Here is a 16,830-nt window from a genome sequence, read left to right on the forward strand (position 1 = left end):
CTTTCAAAAGCAATTTAAGGCTTTCCTATTTAGGTAGGCAGCTTTTATTTTATGATTTAGAGCTGATGTGGTTTTAAAAAAACGTTGCTATCTACATAGATTATGAAGATGGTAATAATTGCTATATTTATGCGTTTTAGAGTACACAGGTGATTGTGTTCACTTTCTTTCTGAACCACAAACAGAACTTCTATGGACTTAGCAGTGTAACAAGTGTAAATAAGCAAATAAATAAAATTATTAATTAGCATGCCAAGTGAAACTACTGGACTCTGTAATACCTAGTTTCATTGATTGTGCCTTGTGCTTTTCTAATAAGCAGTATTCCCCCTCCTCTAAGATGAGAAAGAGGTGATTGGTAGTCAATCTGCAAATCCATATTCAATTAGATGCAAGATCTGGTGTTAGACATTCAGGGGCTCAGGGCAAAAACTAAGGAAAGGGCCCCAAAGCTGGTCTTCAGCCTGTGCCTTCTTCAGCTTGAGGCAGGTTTGGGGGCCCCTGTAGTATAGGGGCCCAGGGCAATTGCCCTGTTTGCCATCCCCTAACGCCAGCCCTGATTAGATGTAGAGTAAACTTATTTGGTTACATATGGTGCCTTCTTGAATCAAACTGCCTGCATGTGAACCAAAATAAAAGCGTATTAGCTGTACTTTGTGCTGGAGCCTAGGTTGGATGTGCACAGCATATTAACGAAAGGATATATTAAAAGGAATCAGGCACAAAAATAGCCACAGATCTATTTGTTCATGTTTACGTTGCACAATTTATTTTCTGCTAGGTTTTGCTGTTTTCCAAGTTCATCTTCAGAAACATTTATGTTATGCTAAAATTGAGCAGGGCACATTCTTGTAACAGTTTTCCAAACATGCAGCTCCAGTAGACACAATGGTACCAAAGAAAGCTGAAGTCTTTAAAAGGACAACAACAACAAAAAGATGCAGTGCCTGATCTTTACAAATGCACAGACCCCTTCCTCAGATATGAAAGAAGTTTGAAGAAGGGGCTGTGCAGTATCAGAAGCTCAAAGAGTGGAGTGGACCATTGTTTCTTGCTGATCATCTAAAAGGTATCAAAATCTATCTGTAAATATGCAAATGAAAACATAAAATAAAGCTACAGTTAGATGGGAAAATTAGATGATTTTCAGCAGAGCTGGGTTAACCAATGCCAATCAAAGCTTACATTCAAAAATATCCAAGAATTTCCGCTTGCTCATACATGGATCACACCAGAAAGACATATCAAACACCTTTTTAATCTGCTAAACTGACCAGAATGAAATAATTAAACTATTCTGACAGCATTTCACTAAAACAAAGCTTTCTCGAGGGGTTAGTGCCTAACGAGGCACAGTCGCTTGTAAACCAGATCAATTGACAATTATCCCAATTGTTTAAAAATAAATCTAATTAAACAAAAACAGGTGCCAAAGATGTACAAGACTCATGAATTTCTTCTGGCTCAAAGCCAATCACTGTAAATATAGCTTCACAAATTCTAGCAGAATTGTTTTTTTTTATGTATTTAAATAGTCTTTTAATATTTTTTTTCAGTACAGATTTCACTCATGAAATCAAATATCCAGTTTAGTTCATTCTAATAATTATCTTCATGAAGAATTTGATCACATCGTGAACTTCTTTATGTTGAAATTTCTTTATTCAATTTTCAAAACAACCAACGCCCCCTTGTGTTTTAAACACACTTCTGAAGGATTTCATGGAAAAACATCTAAAAATTTGTTTTATGCCACTTTTTAGACGTTTTTCTCTTTCAAAAATAAGCTCCATAGTGTCCCGTAAACTAAACTATTCACCTACTTTCCTTTATGTGGCAACCAGGCACCCATATATAGGTGCACAATTATAAAACTACCAAAATGATGAGCATCTGTTAGTAGTATCAACGCTATGCCCCCCCCCCCCCCCCCCCGATGCATCTCCCCCCAGCACATCAACCCCCTCTCAGCGTATCACCCACCTCTCCCTCCTCTGAAACTAATCAGCTTCACCACCTTGGAGTGCCTGGAGTAGTCATGCAGCTGTCCATTCTGCTGGTCCCTTACCCCGGAATAGGAAGTAACATCAGAAGGGGGGGGGCAGGGAATCGGTGGAGCCAACTGGGAGATAATTATACACGTGACACTCAATGCAAAACAGTGGACAGCACCCCTTTCACTGGTGGACTGCTGTCTGCATCTCTGTATTATTGAATTGTTTAATAATTCAAAACTTGCTAAGGTAGTAAGGATACTAGACTAACATGAAAAAAACCTTTAGATTATATGGTATATTGTGTAATGTATTTAGTGTTTGCTTCTTAGAAAGTAATGAAATGTAATTAAAACTCTGTAGGAGGACTTCTCTCTTGTTATCCTAATTAGAATAACTGACTATAAATTAAGACTATAAATAAAGAGCTGTGCTAGGGGTGGGTGGGACCCACCTGTGGTTATGCCACTAGGGCAAGTACAAAGACCAATGGAACCCCTCCACCCTCCGGACACACTCCTTACACAATAAAAGCCCTCCTCACCCCATGATAGCTCTCCTTCTTGAAGCTCATCAAGGGTTTCCCTGGTAGTCTAGTGGGATGAAGCAAAGTGAAGATGGGGGGGGGGGGGGGCTGACAGCTGCCTGTTCATGCTGCCACTGCTGGCAACCAAGGTACAGTGTACAGGACTGTGGTAGAAGAAGAAGTAGGAAGAGAGAGACCGAACCAGGGGGTGGGGAGAGAAGGGAAGAGATGCTGGACTGAGCGAGCAAAGAGAGATGCCAGACTTGCAGGAGAGGGGAAGAAAAAGCTTAATCTTCAGACCTGGTGAGACATTGGGCTGGCAGTGACATCAGAGGCTGGGGATTTTGATGCCCTTTATCATCCAGTGCCCTGAGCCAGTGCCTCACCTGGACCTGCTTTTTTGAGAAATGAAAACAATATTCGAGGTGCAACTGCACTATAGATTCATACAAAGGCATTAAAATATTCTCAGTTTTGTTCTCCATTCCTTTCCTAATCATTCCTAACATTCTATTTGCTTTCTTAGCCGCCTTTGCACACTGAGCAGAGGGTTTCAATGTATTATCAAGGATAACACTTAAAGCCTTTTCCTGGGCAGCAACTATTAAGGTGGAATTTAGCATCACATAGCTATAGTTTAGATTCCTTTTCTCTCCATGCATCCCTTTGCACTTGCTCACATTAACCCCCAGATTCTTTATATGGTGACTTAAGTTGCTAGCACAAATTTGACAGTGTGGCCAAACTGCATATGCAACTTAATTGTTTAACAAGCCAATCAGCACCGATAACAAGCAATTATCAGCACTAATTGGCATTGATTAGAATAAATTCTAATTCACAGTTCTCAAAAGGGGACATGGCTATGGGAAGGGCATGGGCAGATCACAGGCCTTCCTAGAAACTACGTGCACTGTTATAGAATATTCCCCATCTGCGCCAGGTTTTAGTTGGCGTACATGGCCGTGCCTAAATTTAGTCGTGGGTCCAGGCACTACATGTACATGTATTCTATAAACCGCGCCAACCACGCCTAACATTAGGTGCAGTTTATAGAATAGCGCTAAGTAAGTTTTCTTCCATACAGATTTTTTCAGCGCCATATATAGGATCTAGTCCTAAATGTCATCTCTCATTTGGATGCCCAGTCTCCCAATCTCATAAAGTCCTCTTGCAATCGTCTTGTGATTTAACAACTTTGAATAATTTTGTGTAGACAGCAAATTTAATTACCTCACTAGTTATTTCCATTTCTACATCATTTATAAATATGTTAAAGAGTTTTCCCAGTACAGATACCACCTTCTTCACTTAAAATATTGGCCATATAACCCTACTCTCTGTTTTCTATCTTTTAACAAGTTCTTAATCCATAATAGGACATTACCTCCTATCCCATGACTTTTTCATTTTCTCACGAGTTATTCAAAATGGTGCCTCTGATCTCTAACGGTAGCCTTGTGCTAGTACCACTAGGTGGTCAACCTACCAAATGGCTATATATACATGGTGTTCGGAAAAAACAGGACCCCCAACATTTTTCCAAATAATCCAAAAACGTCCTACTGCACCAGAAACTACTGCCTGAAATTCAAGACATGTCTGAGTACATAGTAACATAGTAGATGACGGCAGAAAAAGACCTGCACGGTCCATCCAGTCTGCCCAATAAGATAAGCTCATAGGTGCTACGTTTTATGTATACCTTACCTTGATTTGTGAGTAGTTTATTTTTCAACGCTATGGAGCTCCAGTACATCGAGCTCACAAAACTGGTGCTCTCTTAATGAATGAAACCCCAGAAATCATTAAGCCAACAGCTCAGTGGCATTGAAGAGTTCGTGAATGTATCAAGGTTGAAGGAAGACACTTTGAACATAAATTATGAATTAACTTAGACCCCCCCCCCCCACCCCCATTAATGTATATTCAAAGGTCATGCTAAATGTTTAAACAATTGCAAAGTATTTTGCAACTATGTAAGTGGTCCCATTTTTCCAGACACCGTGTAGATAGATAGATAAAGTTATTTAGGGAGCCTCAATCTATGGGGGTAATTCTACAATTGGGCACCAAGATTAGATGCCGTTTGTAGAACACTCAACGCTGGATTTGGCACCTAATTTTAGATGCAAAGATTTATACCAAGTAAACCCTAGTATAAATTCCCGTGTCTAAATTAGGTGTAGATCCCCTTATTCCATATCAATGATTATAATCCATGGCCACGCCCCCTTTTTGGAGCTGCATGTAAATTTCAATTAATGCCAATTAGTGAAAATAATTATTAGCACCAAGCTATCAGCACTAATTAGCTTGTCATTCAATTAAATTATACACACACATTGGGTGCATGTCCAAATTTGCATATGCAATTTTAAGCACCATTTGTAAAATTTTGGGGTTAACATTGATAATGAACTTATTCTATAAGAAAGGGATAGGGAATGGGGTTTGATATACCACCTTTCTGTGGTTACAATCAAAGTGGTCTACATATTATATATTTACATTATATACAGGTACTTACTTTTTACCTGGGGCAATGAAGGGTTAAGCGACTTGCCCAGAGTCACAAGGAGCTGAGAACACTTGCACGCATCAATGTGCCAACATTTAGTTGTGTCTATTTATGTCAGATCTATGGATGGCGTACGTGGGTGCACCTAAATGCAGAACTTATGTGCGTAACTTGCGGTATTCTATGTTATGCATGTAAGTTTACATTCTTGCACTTGTTACTATTCTATAAATTTAAGCATGCAAATGACACTTACATTGGTACAGAATGAGGGGGAAATTTGTGTGTATATATATGTGTGCACAAAGACTGTTGCCCTAATTAAGAGAATGGATGGGAGAAAATAAAATACAATTGCATAATAGGAGTCAATTAGTACTTTACATTAACAAGTGCAAAACTGGCCTGTCCATTATTTTGATATATTGCAAGTCATTGGCAAACAGAGTAAACAAAAAATAAACCTATTAAATTAAAAATAAACAATTTTAAGCCTTACTGACTCCCTACGGGGGTCTTTTACGTAGAAGCGCTGGCGTTTTTAGCGCGTGTTAAAAATAGGCATGCGCTAAATGCTACAAATGTCCATAGGAATACATGGGCATCTTTAGCGTTTAGCGTGTGCCTATTTTTAATGCATGCTAAAAGCGCCAGCTTACCTATGTAAAAGATCCCCTAAATAACTTAGTGTCCTGTCTCTACTGTGGATGAGCCCTTAGGTTCCCTAAGGCCCCGAAAGACCTCAGAGGACAGCCGTGCACCCCGAATCTTCACCCGCGGCGGCCGCCATTCACCAAGGGTTGAGCCCTCAGCTGCAGGCGGCCAGCAGGACTGCTGGAACCGCGGGGTGACGGCTGGCCTGGCCGGTAGTCAGCAAACACAGTCTATGGATGGACGGCTAGCAAGGGAGGCTAGCAATCCGTGAGGAGATTAGCACAGTCTCTGAATGACAGCTAGCAAGGGCGGCTAGCAATCCTGGAGAAAGATAAGCACAGTTTCTGAATGGCAGCTAGCAAGGGCGGCTAGCAATCCTGGAGCAAGATAAGCACAGTCTCTGAATGACAGCTAGCAAGGGCGGCTAGCAATCCTGGAGAAAGATAAGCACAGTCTCTGAATGGCAGCTAGCAAGGGCGGCTAGCAAGGCACACGAACCCACTGTGCCGGCTTCGGAAACAAAAACCGGAAGCGCTGATGACTGCCAGCCCCTGAAGATAAATATCGCGCCTTCCCGCCCCCAACGGCGAGTTCCTCCAATCCGACCTGGAGAGTCGGCAGGGCCTCTTCTGATAGGCCCTGCCTGAACTCCCAGGCGGAGCTGTATCCTGGTCCTCCAATCGGAGTGAGGAAGGCGGAGCTCCAGAGCCCTCCGACACCGAGACGGAGAGGGCATCGGCCCCGTGTTCTAGCGCCGCCATTTTGGGCGGCGCGGGTCTTCTCCCGGCTCTTCCTTCCAGCGAGGCCGGCGGTCGCCGTCGCCGGCCGCCGATCCCAACCCGGCGGCGTCGGTCCCCCTGCAGCGGTTGGTCGGCCGTCTTCCCACGCCGTGGCCACTGACTCCCGCCCCCCGCGGCAGGAGGCGAGCAGGTAGGCGCGTGAGACGCGACACTTAGGCGCCGATGCTCATAGCAAACCGGTCTTGCAATGTTTCATTTAGACTGGTTTTAGCCAGTCTAAATGAAATGCGATTGTACAGCCAATGCACAATAGGCTTTTGGCCATTGCTTTACCATGCATGAGCTCACTAGTATAAAATGAGTTCATTAACAATTCTATGCAATGCACAAAAAAACGGCAGATAGAAAACCCTTGTCCTAACAGGTGAAAACTACCAATAGCTCCGGTGCTGTGGTTAGGGTTCCGTGCTAACTTTCCTGTCGATGCCTGAGCACTAACAGGAAAGTCAACATGGTAGCACTCCACAGCCCCTTACCCCCAATCCCTCCCAAGCCCGAGCATCCCCCACCCAACCTTTAAAAATCCCTGGAGGTCCAGCGGACCCCTCCTGCCCCCCCCCCCCAACCTTAAGAACATAAGAATAGCTATACTGGGTCAGACCAATGGTCCATCTAGCCCAGTATCCTGTTTCCAACAGTGGCAAATCCAGGTCACGAGTACCTGGCAGAAACCCAAAATGTAGCAACATTCCATGCTACCAATCCCAGGGCAAGCAGTGGCTTCCCCCATGTCCATCTCGATAACAGACAATGGACTTTTCCCAGTGGTGGGAAATGTTTAACAACAGGCTCTCTCCCCTGTCCCCCTCTGCGCCCCCCCCCCCCCCAAATTGCAGAGCTGTCTATAGCTGGAGAGAGAGCCTGGGGGGGGGGGGGGTGGCAATGCATTACTCCAGGAAAAAAAAATTAAATGATCCCAGGTTCCAATCTAATTCGTGTTTAATGTGCGATAAAATGCCATAAGTAAGTAAATAAATATAAACTTTTAATGTTGAGCACCTGATTCTCAAAGTGAACATATTCCAAACATTATAATGAAAATAAAATGATTTTTTTCTACCTTTGTTGTCTGGTGACTGTTTTTCTGATCATGCTGGCCCAGTATCTGATTCTGCTATCATCTGTCCTCTTAACTCCGTTTCCATGGCTTCCTTCCCATTTATTTCTTTCCTTTCCTCTTTTCTTCTTCATTTCTGGTCCTCAGCTTCTGCCTATTTTCTTCATCCATGTGCAGTTTTTCTCCTCTCTTCCTTTTCCCTCATCTCATCTCCTTCCTCACTCTTCCCTCTCCTCCATCCATGTCCACCATTTCTTCTCTCTCCCCTCCTCTCCCCTGCCCTCCATCCACCCATGTCCAGCGACCCTTCTCTCCCCTGCCCTCCATCCACCCATGTCCAGTGACCCTCCTCTCCCCTGCCCTGCATGCACCCATACCCAGTGACCCTCCTCTCCCCTGCCCTGCCCTCCATGCACCCATACAGAGTGACCCTCCTCTCCCCTGCCCTGCATGCACCCATACCCAGTGACCCTCCTTTCCCCTGCCCTCCATCCACCCATGTCCAGCAGTGACCCTCTTCTCCCCTGCCCTGCATGCACCCATACCCAGCAACCCTTCTCTCCCCTCCATCCACCTATGCCCAGCGACTCCCTTCTTTCCCCTGCCACCCCCTCCCGAGTTGTTCAGCGAATTCTCCTCCCTCCGGATCCAGCCCCTCACCGACTCCTTGTCCTTTGAATTCTTCGAGGCAGGCAGTCTTGCCTGCCCGCAGCCAGCGCTGACTCTCCCCCGCTGCCGGATCGCGCTTCAAAATGGCCGCCGAGACTTCAGCAGAAGTCTCAGCGGCCATTTTTAAATTGCGAACCGGCAGCGGGGGAGAGTCAGCGCTGGCAGTGGGCAGGCAAGACTGCTTGCCCCGAAGAATTCGAAGGACAAGAAGTCGGTGAGGGACCGGATCCGGAGGGAGGGAAGAGAGCCAGAGCTGGCTCTTGCAAGCCGGCTCCAGCACACCACCGACTTTTCGTCCTGGAACTTGTCCAAACCTTTTTAAAACCCAGATATGTTAACTGCCATTACCACATCCTCTGGCAGTGAGTTTCAGAGCTTAACTACACAGAGAAAGTGTTGGTTTCATCGGTTAGAGTACTAATTTGTTCTACATTTTAAATCATTGTGTCATTTGGAGGGGCTGGCTATAGGGACTCCCTGTATTCGTGCAGAGATTTTTTTCATCTAGTAAAGGTCCACCACAAAAGACATCATGTTATGAGAATCAGGAACTTAACAATCAGACTTACTAATTATAAGTACAACTTTTAAAAAACAACATTAATTAGATTGAAACTGGGAGCATTAACATCTTTTCTACCTATGCCTACATCAAAAGAAAAAGATGGCATGTGGGAACTTGCTCCTTTTTGTTTTGTGGAATGAAGTGGTATATTATAAAAATACACTTGCTTTTTTTTTTAATTACTATTATTTCACAGATATGTATTGAATAATGAAGTAGGGGCTTCCTTCATGCAGAAGTTCTGTCCAGAGGCAGTCTAAATGTGCCAACATTGTCCATTTCAGCACACTATTAGCAGCCAAGTTCATGCAAAGTTAATTATGTTCAATGGAAAATAAATCTGTTGGCTCAGGCTTCTTGTTATGTGAATATTCCATCACTGTTCATTATTGATATCATGTATTACATATTAAGGGCATCTGCAGTAAACTTTGTTTTAATTTGTTTATCCAGTCCTTAAATGCACATAGGGCGAAGGCAGTCTGAAGCGGCGTCCGTGCGTGCTGGACTTCACTGTTGCCGACCGAGCAGGAGGTAAAATGTTTTAAAGAACAGCCGGCACTTACGAAGGGCAGAGGCAGCAGCACATGTCCTGCTTGCACTCGGAGGCCACAGAGAGAAAGGGAGGGAGGAGCTGGGCGGTGGAAATCGGAGGAGGGGGCGTGGAACTCGGACGGCACGGGATGACAGAGGGGGGTAGGGGGTCCTGGGACGACAGAGGGGGGGTCCTGGGACGACAGAGGAGGGGAAGGGGGTCCTGGGATGACAGAAGGGGGAGGGGCGGGACCTGGAAGAGGAGGGGCAGTCCTGTAACTCCAATGGGAGGTGGGGGCCTGTAACTCCAACGGGAGTTGGGGTCCTGCAACTGGAAGGGGAGGGGGGTCCTGCTACTCGAAGGGGAGGGGCGCCTGGAATGCGGAGGACAGGGAGGGAGACAGGTAGGGGCATGGAACTCCGAGGGAAAGGGGGCTCGAACTCAGAGGACAGAGAGGGACGGACGAATGGGGTGTGGAACTCCAAAGACAGGGGTGCAGGGAACTCCCAGGGGAGGGTGGGGGGGTTGGGTGAGGGAGGGTGCGGTTGGGGGGGATGAGAGGGAGGGAACCCTTCCTAGCGCCCGTTTCATTTCACACAGAAACGAGCCTCTTTTACTAGTGATTCCATGTGCGCCAATGAGAGTTTAATTTTACTTCCATTTAATTGCAGTCTATTCCATCTTTATAACACCAGGCTTCCCCAGGCAGATTACAACAGTTAAGATGAACCCATCAGGAGACAGGATATCCTCACTGAAATTTGGCCATCAGTATTTGTATAGAAAAATGGGCACAAAATACAGAGTTTATAACTGATGTTTCTACAAGCTACAATAATTTATTAAGCTGTTTTAGTGATATTCAATGTTTATATCTAGATATGGGAAGCTTTCAAATAAATTAAAATGCTGTCACATAAGTAAATAAAGAAAAAAAATCTTTTGTCCTCCACCTTTCAAGGCACTGCCTATCCAACTGGATCAGGTTTAGACTTTTTACAGATGGCCCACACATAAGCAGTCGGTTATTTCTACTAATCTTTTGCTATTGTTGTCAATAGCATTTGTTATTGTTTTGGGTGAACTAAAACTGAGGCAAGCTCCACCTACTGGCTTCATCCCGTATAATGGACTAGATAGGAACACCCCATCTCCTGTTTTCTTCAACCTCCTTGTGTGCAACTATAAAATTTGGGTACTGTCTTTTTAAGGGCTGCTGAGAATCGGGCCGCCAAGAGAGGGGGAAGGGGGGACAAAATTCCCCAGGCCTGGACCTCCAAGGGGGCCCTGCGCTGCAGTCCCACCCGCCCTCCAGCAAGCTCCACCTACTGGCTTCAGCCCATATAATGGACTAGATAGGAACACCCCATCTCCTGTTTTCTTCAACCACCTTGTGTGCAACTACAAAATTTGGGTACTGTCTTTTTAAGGGCTGCTGAGAATCGGGCCGCCAAGAGAGGGGGAAGGGGGAAAAAATTCCCCAGGCCCAGACCTCCAAGGGGGCCCTGTGCTGCAGTCCCACCCGCCCTCCATCGTTGACTGTCTGCCACCGGGCCGGGCCCCCTGCATTGAAATCACAGCGCCTCTCACCTCCATGTGAAAGCGCTGCAGGCAGCAGCAGATCACCTCCCTTCGGGCCTCCTTCCCTCCCAGTGTCCCGCCCTCGTCTGATGTAGGTACCTGCACAAATCCCAACCTCCATCCTTCACAGATTTAAAAAAAAATCCATTATATATAGCCAAGCCACACAATATCACTGTATATCTCTGGCCCAAGAGACAGGGATAACATCTCAAAGTCCTGACTGGATCTTTCAAATAAAAAAGGCCACAAACCCAAAAGTTTCTACAGGAATACTGCTTCTTCACTAGGGCAAACCTACTGCAATACAAAGAAAAAGCTAGCACAGAGTGCTCTTTTAGTAACATACAATCCAGACCTGAAAAACAGAGAACAATCATAAGATACTTATAGCCACTATTCCTGGAGGAATTATCACTAAATATTATATCCTTCCATCAGTTCTGGCCCTCTGACAACCACCCAACTGAGGCAAAAAAAAAAAAAATAGTCTAAAAAAAAACAAGCTTCAAATTCAGACAGAAGAGAATGGTATAAGTCTTTGCAAATACAGCACACTGCAAACTGTGCCAGCTCATATCACAGGATCTCACATGGGAAAGACAGTCAACATAAGGGGATGTTACTCATGCACTTAATTTAATGAAGTATATATTATTCTAAGCAGAAAATGTGAAGAAGGATGCTGTGTCAGGGAAAAAGGTCAAATGTTACAGACAAGAATCAATCACATAGACATAAGATCAGATGCCATATAATAGCCTAAACCACTTTTTGGAATCAGCACACTGCATCAATGACCTCATGATCTGAATACTCAAAGGAAACTGAAGTGTTCAAGACTTTAGGAATTATAATGATCAGACACTTTAAAGCTGACATAAAAGAACTTATTCCAAAAAGTTGTGCATCCAATATATTCTAATGGCAGTTAACAGAAGAAACAACCTCCACAGCTCTTGTCAAAACAACCAAAACAGCCACAAAAACAGTGGATGTGACACAAACCACGCAATGTACACTGAAAGTGCCACAAATGTCTTTATTTTCAATGTAAATAGACTCAACATGGACCATGGCCTGTCGGCCGGCATCAGAAGTCTGAAATATGTCATAACATATCAATGATTTCTCAGACCTATATAACACTGGAACAAACCCAAAAGAAACTCTGACAGGGTGTAACTGATTGTGTAATTACCAAACTGAACGTTCGACCATAATCTAAAATCACACTTCATACGACCGCAAAAATGCTGATCAACTATCAAAAATCGAGTCTCTTTACACCAGCAATAAAGAAGTTTGTGGCACGTTCAGTGTGCATAGTGTGGTTTGTGTCACCTCCACTGTTTTGGGGGGAGGGGGTTTGTTGTTTTAACTTAATTAGCTAACAAGTTGTTAATTGCCATTGACTGATTATTGGCTATAATTAGTGTTTAATTGGCAGTAATTAGCAGTTGCATGTGCCTAAATTTAGCCTCATAACTGCAGACTTATACTAGCCTTCTATTGTGCACACAATTGCCATTATAGAATCCAAACTCACCATGCAGCATCTCAGCACCTAATTTTATGTGACCTTTTGAGAATTTCCCCCTTAATTTCCAATGCATTATGAACCATACACCTCTACTGCCTGATCACCCATCAGCCACTCCCCTTTCTGACTATGACTGGAATGCTTTCTATGAGTCACTTATAGTATTGCTATCTTTTGCTTTTTCTCTTCTGACATGTGGAAGGGTGTATTATTAACACCTGAAAGCCAGTCAAGAAATGTATTGTTAGTCCCCTAAAAAGGAATCACCTTATAGCTTTTTATTAACCTTTAGTTCTGAGAAAACATTCAAGAACTTAAAAGATTTTCTTACTTTGATCTCTACTGTCTTTCCTCCATGCTGAATATGCCTTTCAATGTATTTTGACGATAACAAATCACTGTAAGAATAAAAAAATATAAGCATAAGCATACACATGTTGCAAATGTACTTTTATTAAAAGGTTAAGTGAACAACTTAAACGCACACATTCTGCATGATAACTTTCAGAAACATTATAACATACATTGCCATAATAAGTTACTTCAAAACCATTCTGTATTGTTAGTTACTATGGGTCTCATTTTTAAAGCACTTAGGGGTCCTTTCAATTTTCCCATATGCCAGGGCCCTTTTTACCGCAGCAGGTAAAATGTCCACGTCCCCCAAAAAATGGCCAAGCGGTAAGATAACCCTTACCGCGTGGCCATGCGGCGGGGATGACTTCCGCCACCCATTGAGGTGGCAGTAAGGGCTCCCATGATAACCCGGTGGTAACCAGGCAGCATGCCTCGCCAATGCCCCTCCTCTGTGAATACTCCCTTGCTATTATACATGCACCCATTTTAGAATGCAATTACAGAATAGCAATTAGGTGCACCAGTGCCATGTAGGAGTGCAAGTGTAAACTTAATTGTGTGAACGGAAGTATTCTATAAATTTAGGCATGCAAATGACACTCAAATTTAGGGAACCTGTCATAGAATGAGGGAGCTAATGCACATTCATTGAAGATACAGGTCTTTCTCTGCCGTCATCTACTATGTCACCATCAGCGGCATAATCGAAAGAGAAGGATGCCCATCTGCCGACACAAATCGGGAGATGGGCGTCCTTCTCTCAGGGTCACACAAATCGACATACTCAAAAGCCGATTTTGGGCGCCCTCAAATGCTTTCCCTCACGGGGACAACCAAAGTTCACGGGGGCGTGTCAGCAGTGTACCGAAGGTAGGGATGGGGGCGTGGTTAAGAGATGGGCGTCCTCGGCCGATAATGGAAAAAAGAAGGGCGTCCCTGATGAGCATTTGGACGACTTTACTTGGTCCAATTTTTTTCACGACCAAGCCTCGAAAAGGTGCTTGAACTGACCAGATGACCACCGGAGGGAATCGGGGATGACTTCCCCTTACTCCCCCAGTGGTCACCAACTCCCTCCCACCCTAAAAAAAATTTTAAAAACATTTTTGTCCAGCCTCTATGCCAGCCTCAAATGTCATACCCAGCTCCATCACAGCAGTATGCATGACCCTGGAGCAGTTTTTAGTGGGTACTGCAGTGCACTTCAGGCAGGCGGACCCAGGCCCATCCCCTCCCTACCTGTTATGCTTGTGGTGGTAAATGTGAGCCCTCCAAAACCCACCGAAACCCCACTGTACCCACCCTTCACCCCTTAGGGCTATGGTAGTGGTGTACAGTTGTGGGCAGTGGGTTTGGGGGGGGGTTGGGGGGCTCAGCACACAAGGTAAAGGAGCTATGCACCTGGGACCTTTTTCTGAAATCCACTGCAGTGCCCCCTAGGGTGCTCGGTTGGTGTCCTGGCATGTGAGGGGGACCAGTGCACTACGAATGCTGGCTCCTCCCATGACCAAATCGCTTGGATTTGGTCATTTATGAGATGGGCGTCCTCGGTTTCCATTATCGCCGAAAACCGGGGATGACCATCTCAAAAATGACCTAAAGACGAACATCTCTAAGGTCGACCTAAATTTCATGATTTGGGCGTCCCCGACCATATTATCGAAACAAAAGATGGCCGCCCATCTTGTTTCGATAATATGGGATGCCCCGCCCCTTCGTGGGGACGTCCTTTGAAAATGCCCCTCCACATATGTTACTATGATATGTAATGAGGTGGAGGGCATGAGTGCACGGAGATGACCTTGGAGGGCATGAGTGCACGGAGATGACCTTAGCATGGTACCGTGCACCCATGCCCCGGCTGCTGGGGGGGGGAGGGGGTGTCGCACAGAGTAGGGAATCCGGAGACAACTCTATCGCACTGGGCTTCCAAAGAGAGGCATCAGAGTCATGGGCTCAAAAGTCCCACAAACTGATCAGAAGAGCCCTCTTTGTCCCCGAGGATATGAAGGAGAACATCCTATCCTCCCACCCACCCCTTGCTTTGCTTGCTGTTTGTTTTTCTATGCTATGCATGTCGCAGCTTGGAGGGCAGGAATACCCGAGCCTGTGTGATTGGTGTAGGGCTAATTCATCACGTTATGGTTTGGTGCAGATGGGTTCTGTTTTTATTGACCCTCTGTAGACACCCGTCTAAGCTTTCCACACGGAGGTGTACAGAGGGTCTGTTCTCCTATGATCTTGTAGACCGCCTCCCTGAATTCCTGAGACACCTGGGGAGGCATCAGAAGGCTCAGTTCACATCCAATTCCCATGACCACAACTTTCTGTCTATTAGGATGTAGGTGGATCTTTGGCCATTTATGTTCCCACATATTTTCTATTAAAAGTCAACCCAAATTAGTTCAGAGACTGAGTATTACTTGTGTGTGGATTACCTTGCAGAACAAATCATAGGTAAAGAATGAATTAGAAATAAAGACAGAGATAGGTGCCAGAAATAAAGTGTTTATTCTTACCAAAATCAAATCTTCAATTTGGTACATTCATCAGACAGATTCTAGGTTCAACTGCACAGAGTTCTGGCTCTGAGGATGTGTTGGGGAAAGTTCCAACGATCTGCCAAAATCTCTTCTCTTTTATAGGCGCAGGACTACATGCAAGTCAATGGCAAGACCCCTGTTTTTTTTTCCTTAATATTGCCCAACCTCTGATTCATACTTTCCTTTCCGGCAGATGTCCATCTGTACCCTCTTCTTTTCGTTTTAGCTATTGCAAGATTTCCGTTATTGTCAACAACATGTTCTTTCTTATTACAAAAATATCTGCACCTGTTTGTGACATTTCCGCTTTTGTCAACACTTGTTTTTCTCCCTCTTGATACAAAAATATCTCAATACTAGCATTTCAGTTTCATATCATCTTTCATATCATTTTATGATCTGAGTGCCAATCTCACAGACTTCATTTTAAAAACCAAACTTCATCCATTTTTGTCCATTATTTCTACATTTTAGGTGTTATGTTCAATTTAACAGTTCTACCAGATTTTGTTAAGACCCATCATGCAGGCCTGCTTTTGCAGGTTCCCATCTATAAGGCCATTGGTGGGCTTTCAGGCCTAGTCAGGGCTGCTCAGCTGGCCAAAGCCCAGTAACTTGGCCCACCACCATTCCAGTGGATAGGCCTCAAGCTACAACACATATTAACATTCCCCTCTTCACCCTATCCCATAGGGTGACACCAGGGTTAACGTACCATGGTACCATCCATTCCAGAAGGTATCCTATTAAATTATAGAATCGAATGAGTCTAATTGAAAGCTGGTATAGTCTGATTTGTTTGAATCAAAGTGATAACATAGGCACTACTTCGGTAACATACTATAACTACAACAATAATATTTCTAAACCTATTAATATGCAGGTTCAATCTTACTCTTACATATATGGAGATATATATATTAATAACAATCAATAATTCTTTTTGGTTATATACTGATTATATCTTGAGTATACATTTGCATGGATTATATAGTCATACCGATTATTGATTACATTCTTTCGTCAGTCTTAACACTATTATATTGTATCCCTGTATGCTTTTACATGATTATACGGTTGCAGATATTTCTATAGTGTCTCTAGCATTCGCATAGCGATTGGTCCGTCTCAAAGGGAGATAGTCCAATGTGTTATCTCCAGTGGTGTTGGGAAGGAGATTTTCATACAGGACATATTGTCCTGCTGTTGTCTTTTTTGTTATTGCAGTTTCAATCAAGCGTTCTACTAAGCCTCTAGCACAAGGGATTATGCAACATCCTACTAGTACAAAAATTGCTACCACTATGATTATGGTGGTGGCTGCAGAAATGATAAATGTCTTCCATTTACCAAAAACTTTATCCATCCAACCAGTCCAAGATGTGTCAACACCGGAGTTCTCTGCCAATTCTTGTGACAGTGAGGTTAAGCCTTGTAAAGCTCTGGTGATCGATCCATCTGGAGCAGTATTGTTGGGGATAAAAG

At 44.1% G+C, this 16,830-nt stretch overlaps 1 protein-coding gene across 2 annotated transcripts in view; it reads right to left on the reverse strand.

Annotated features, from left to right (window-relative positions):
* Positions 1-16,830, reverse strand: part of ADAM22 (ADAM metallopeptidase domain 22) — a 661,757-nt gene that overhangs the window by 431,765 nt on the left and 213,162 nt on the right. For both annotated transcript variants that reach the window (XM_030199706.1, XM_030199712.1), the window contains exon 4: positions 12,777-12,843. In XM_030199706.1, the coding sequence (XP_030055566.1) occupies positions 12,777-12,843 (67 nt within the window). The remainder of the gene's footprint in view (positions 1-12,776; positions 12,844-16,830) is intronic.

Source organism: Microcaecilia unicolor, chromosome 1, assembly GCF_901765095.1.
Source record: "Microcaecilia unicolor chromosome 1, aMicUni1.1, whole genome shotgun sequence".
Taxonomy (NCBI): domain Eukaryota; kingdom Metazoa; phylum Chordata; class Amphibia; order Gymnophiona; family Siphonopidae; genus Microcaecilia; species Microcaecilia unicolor.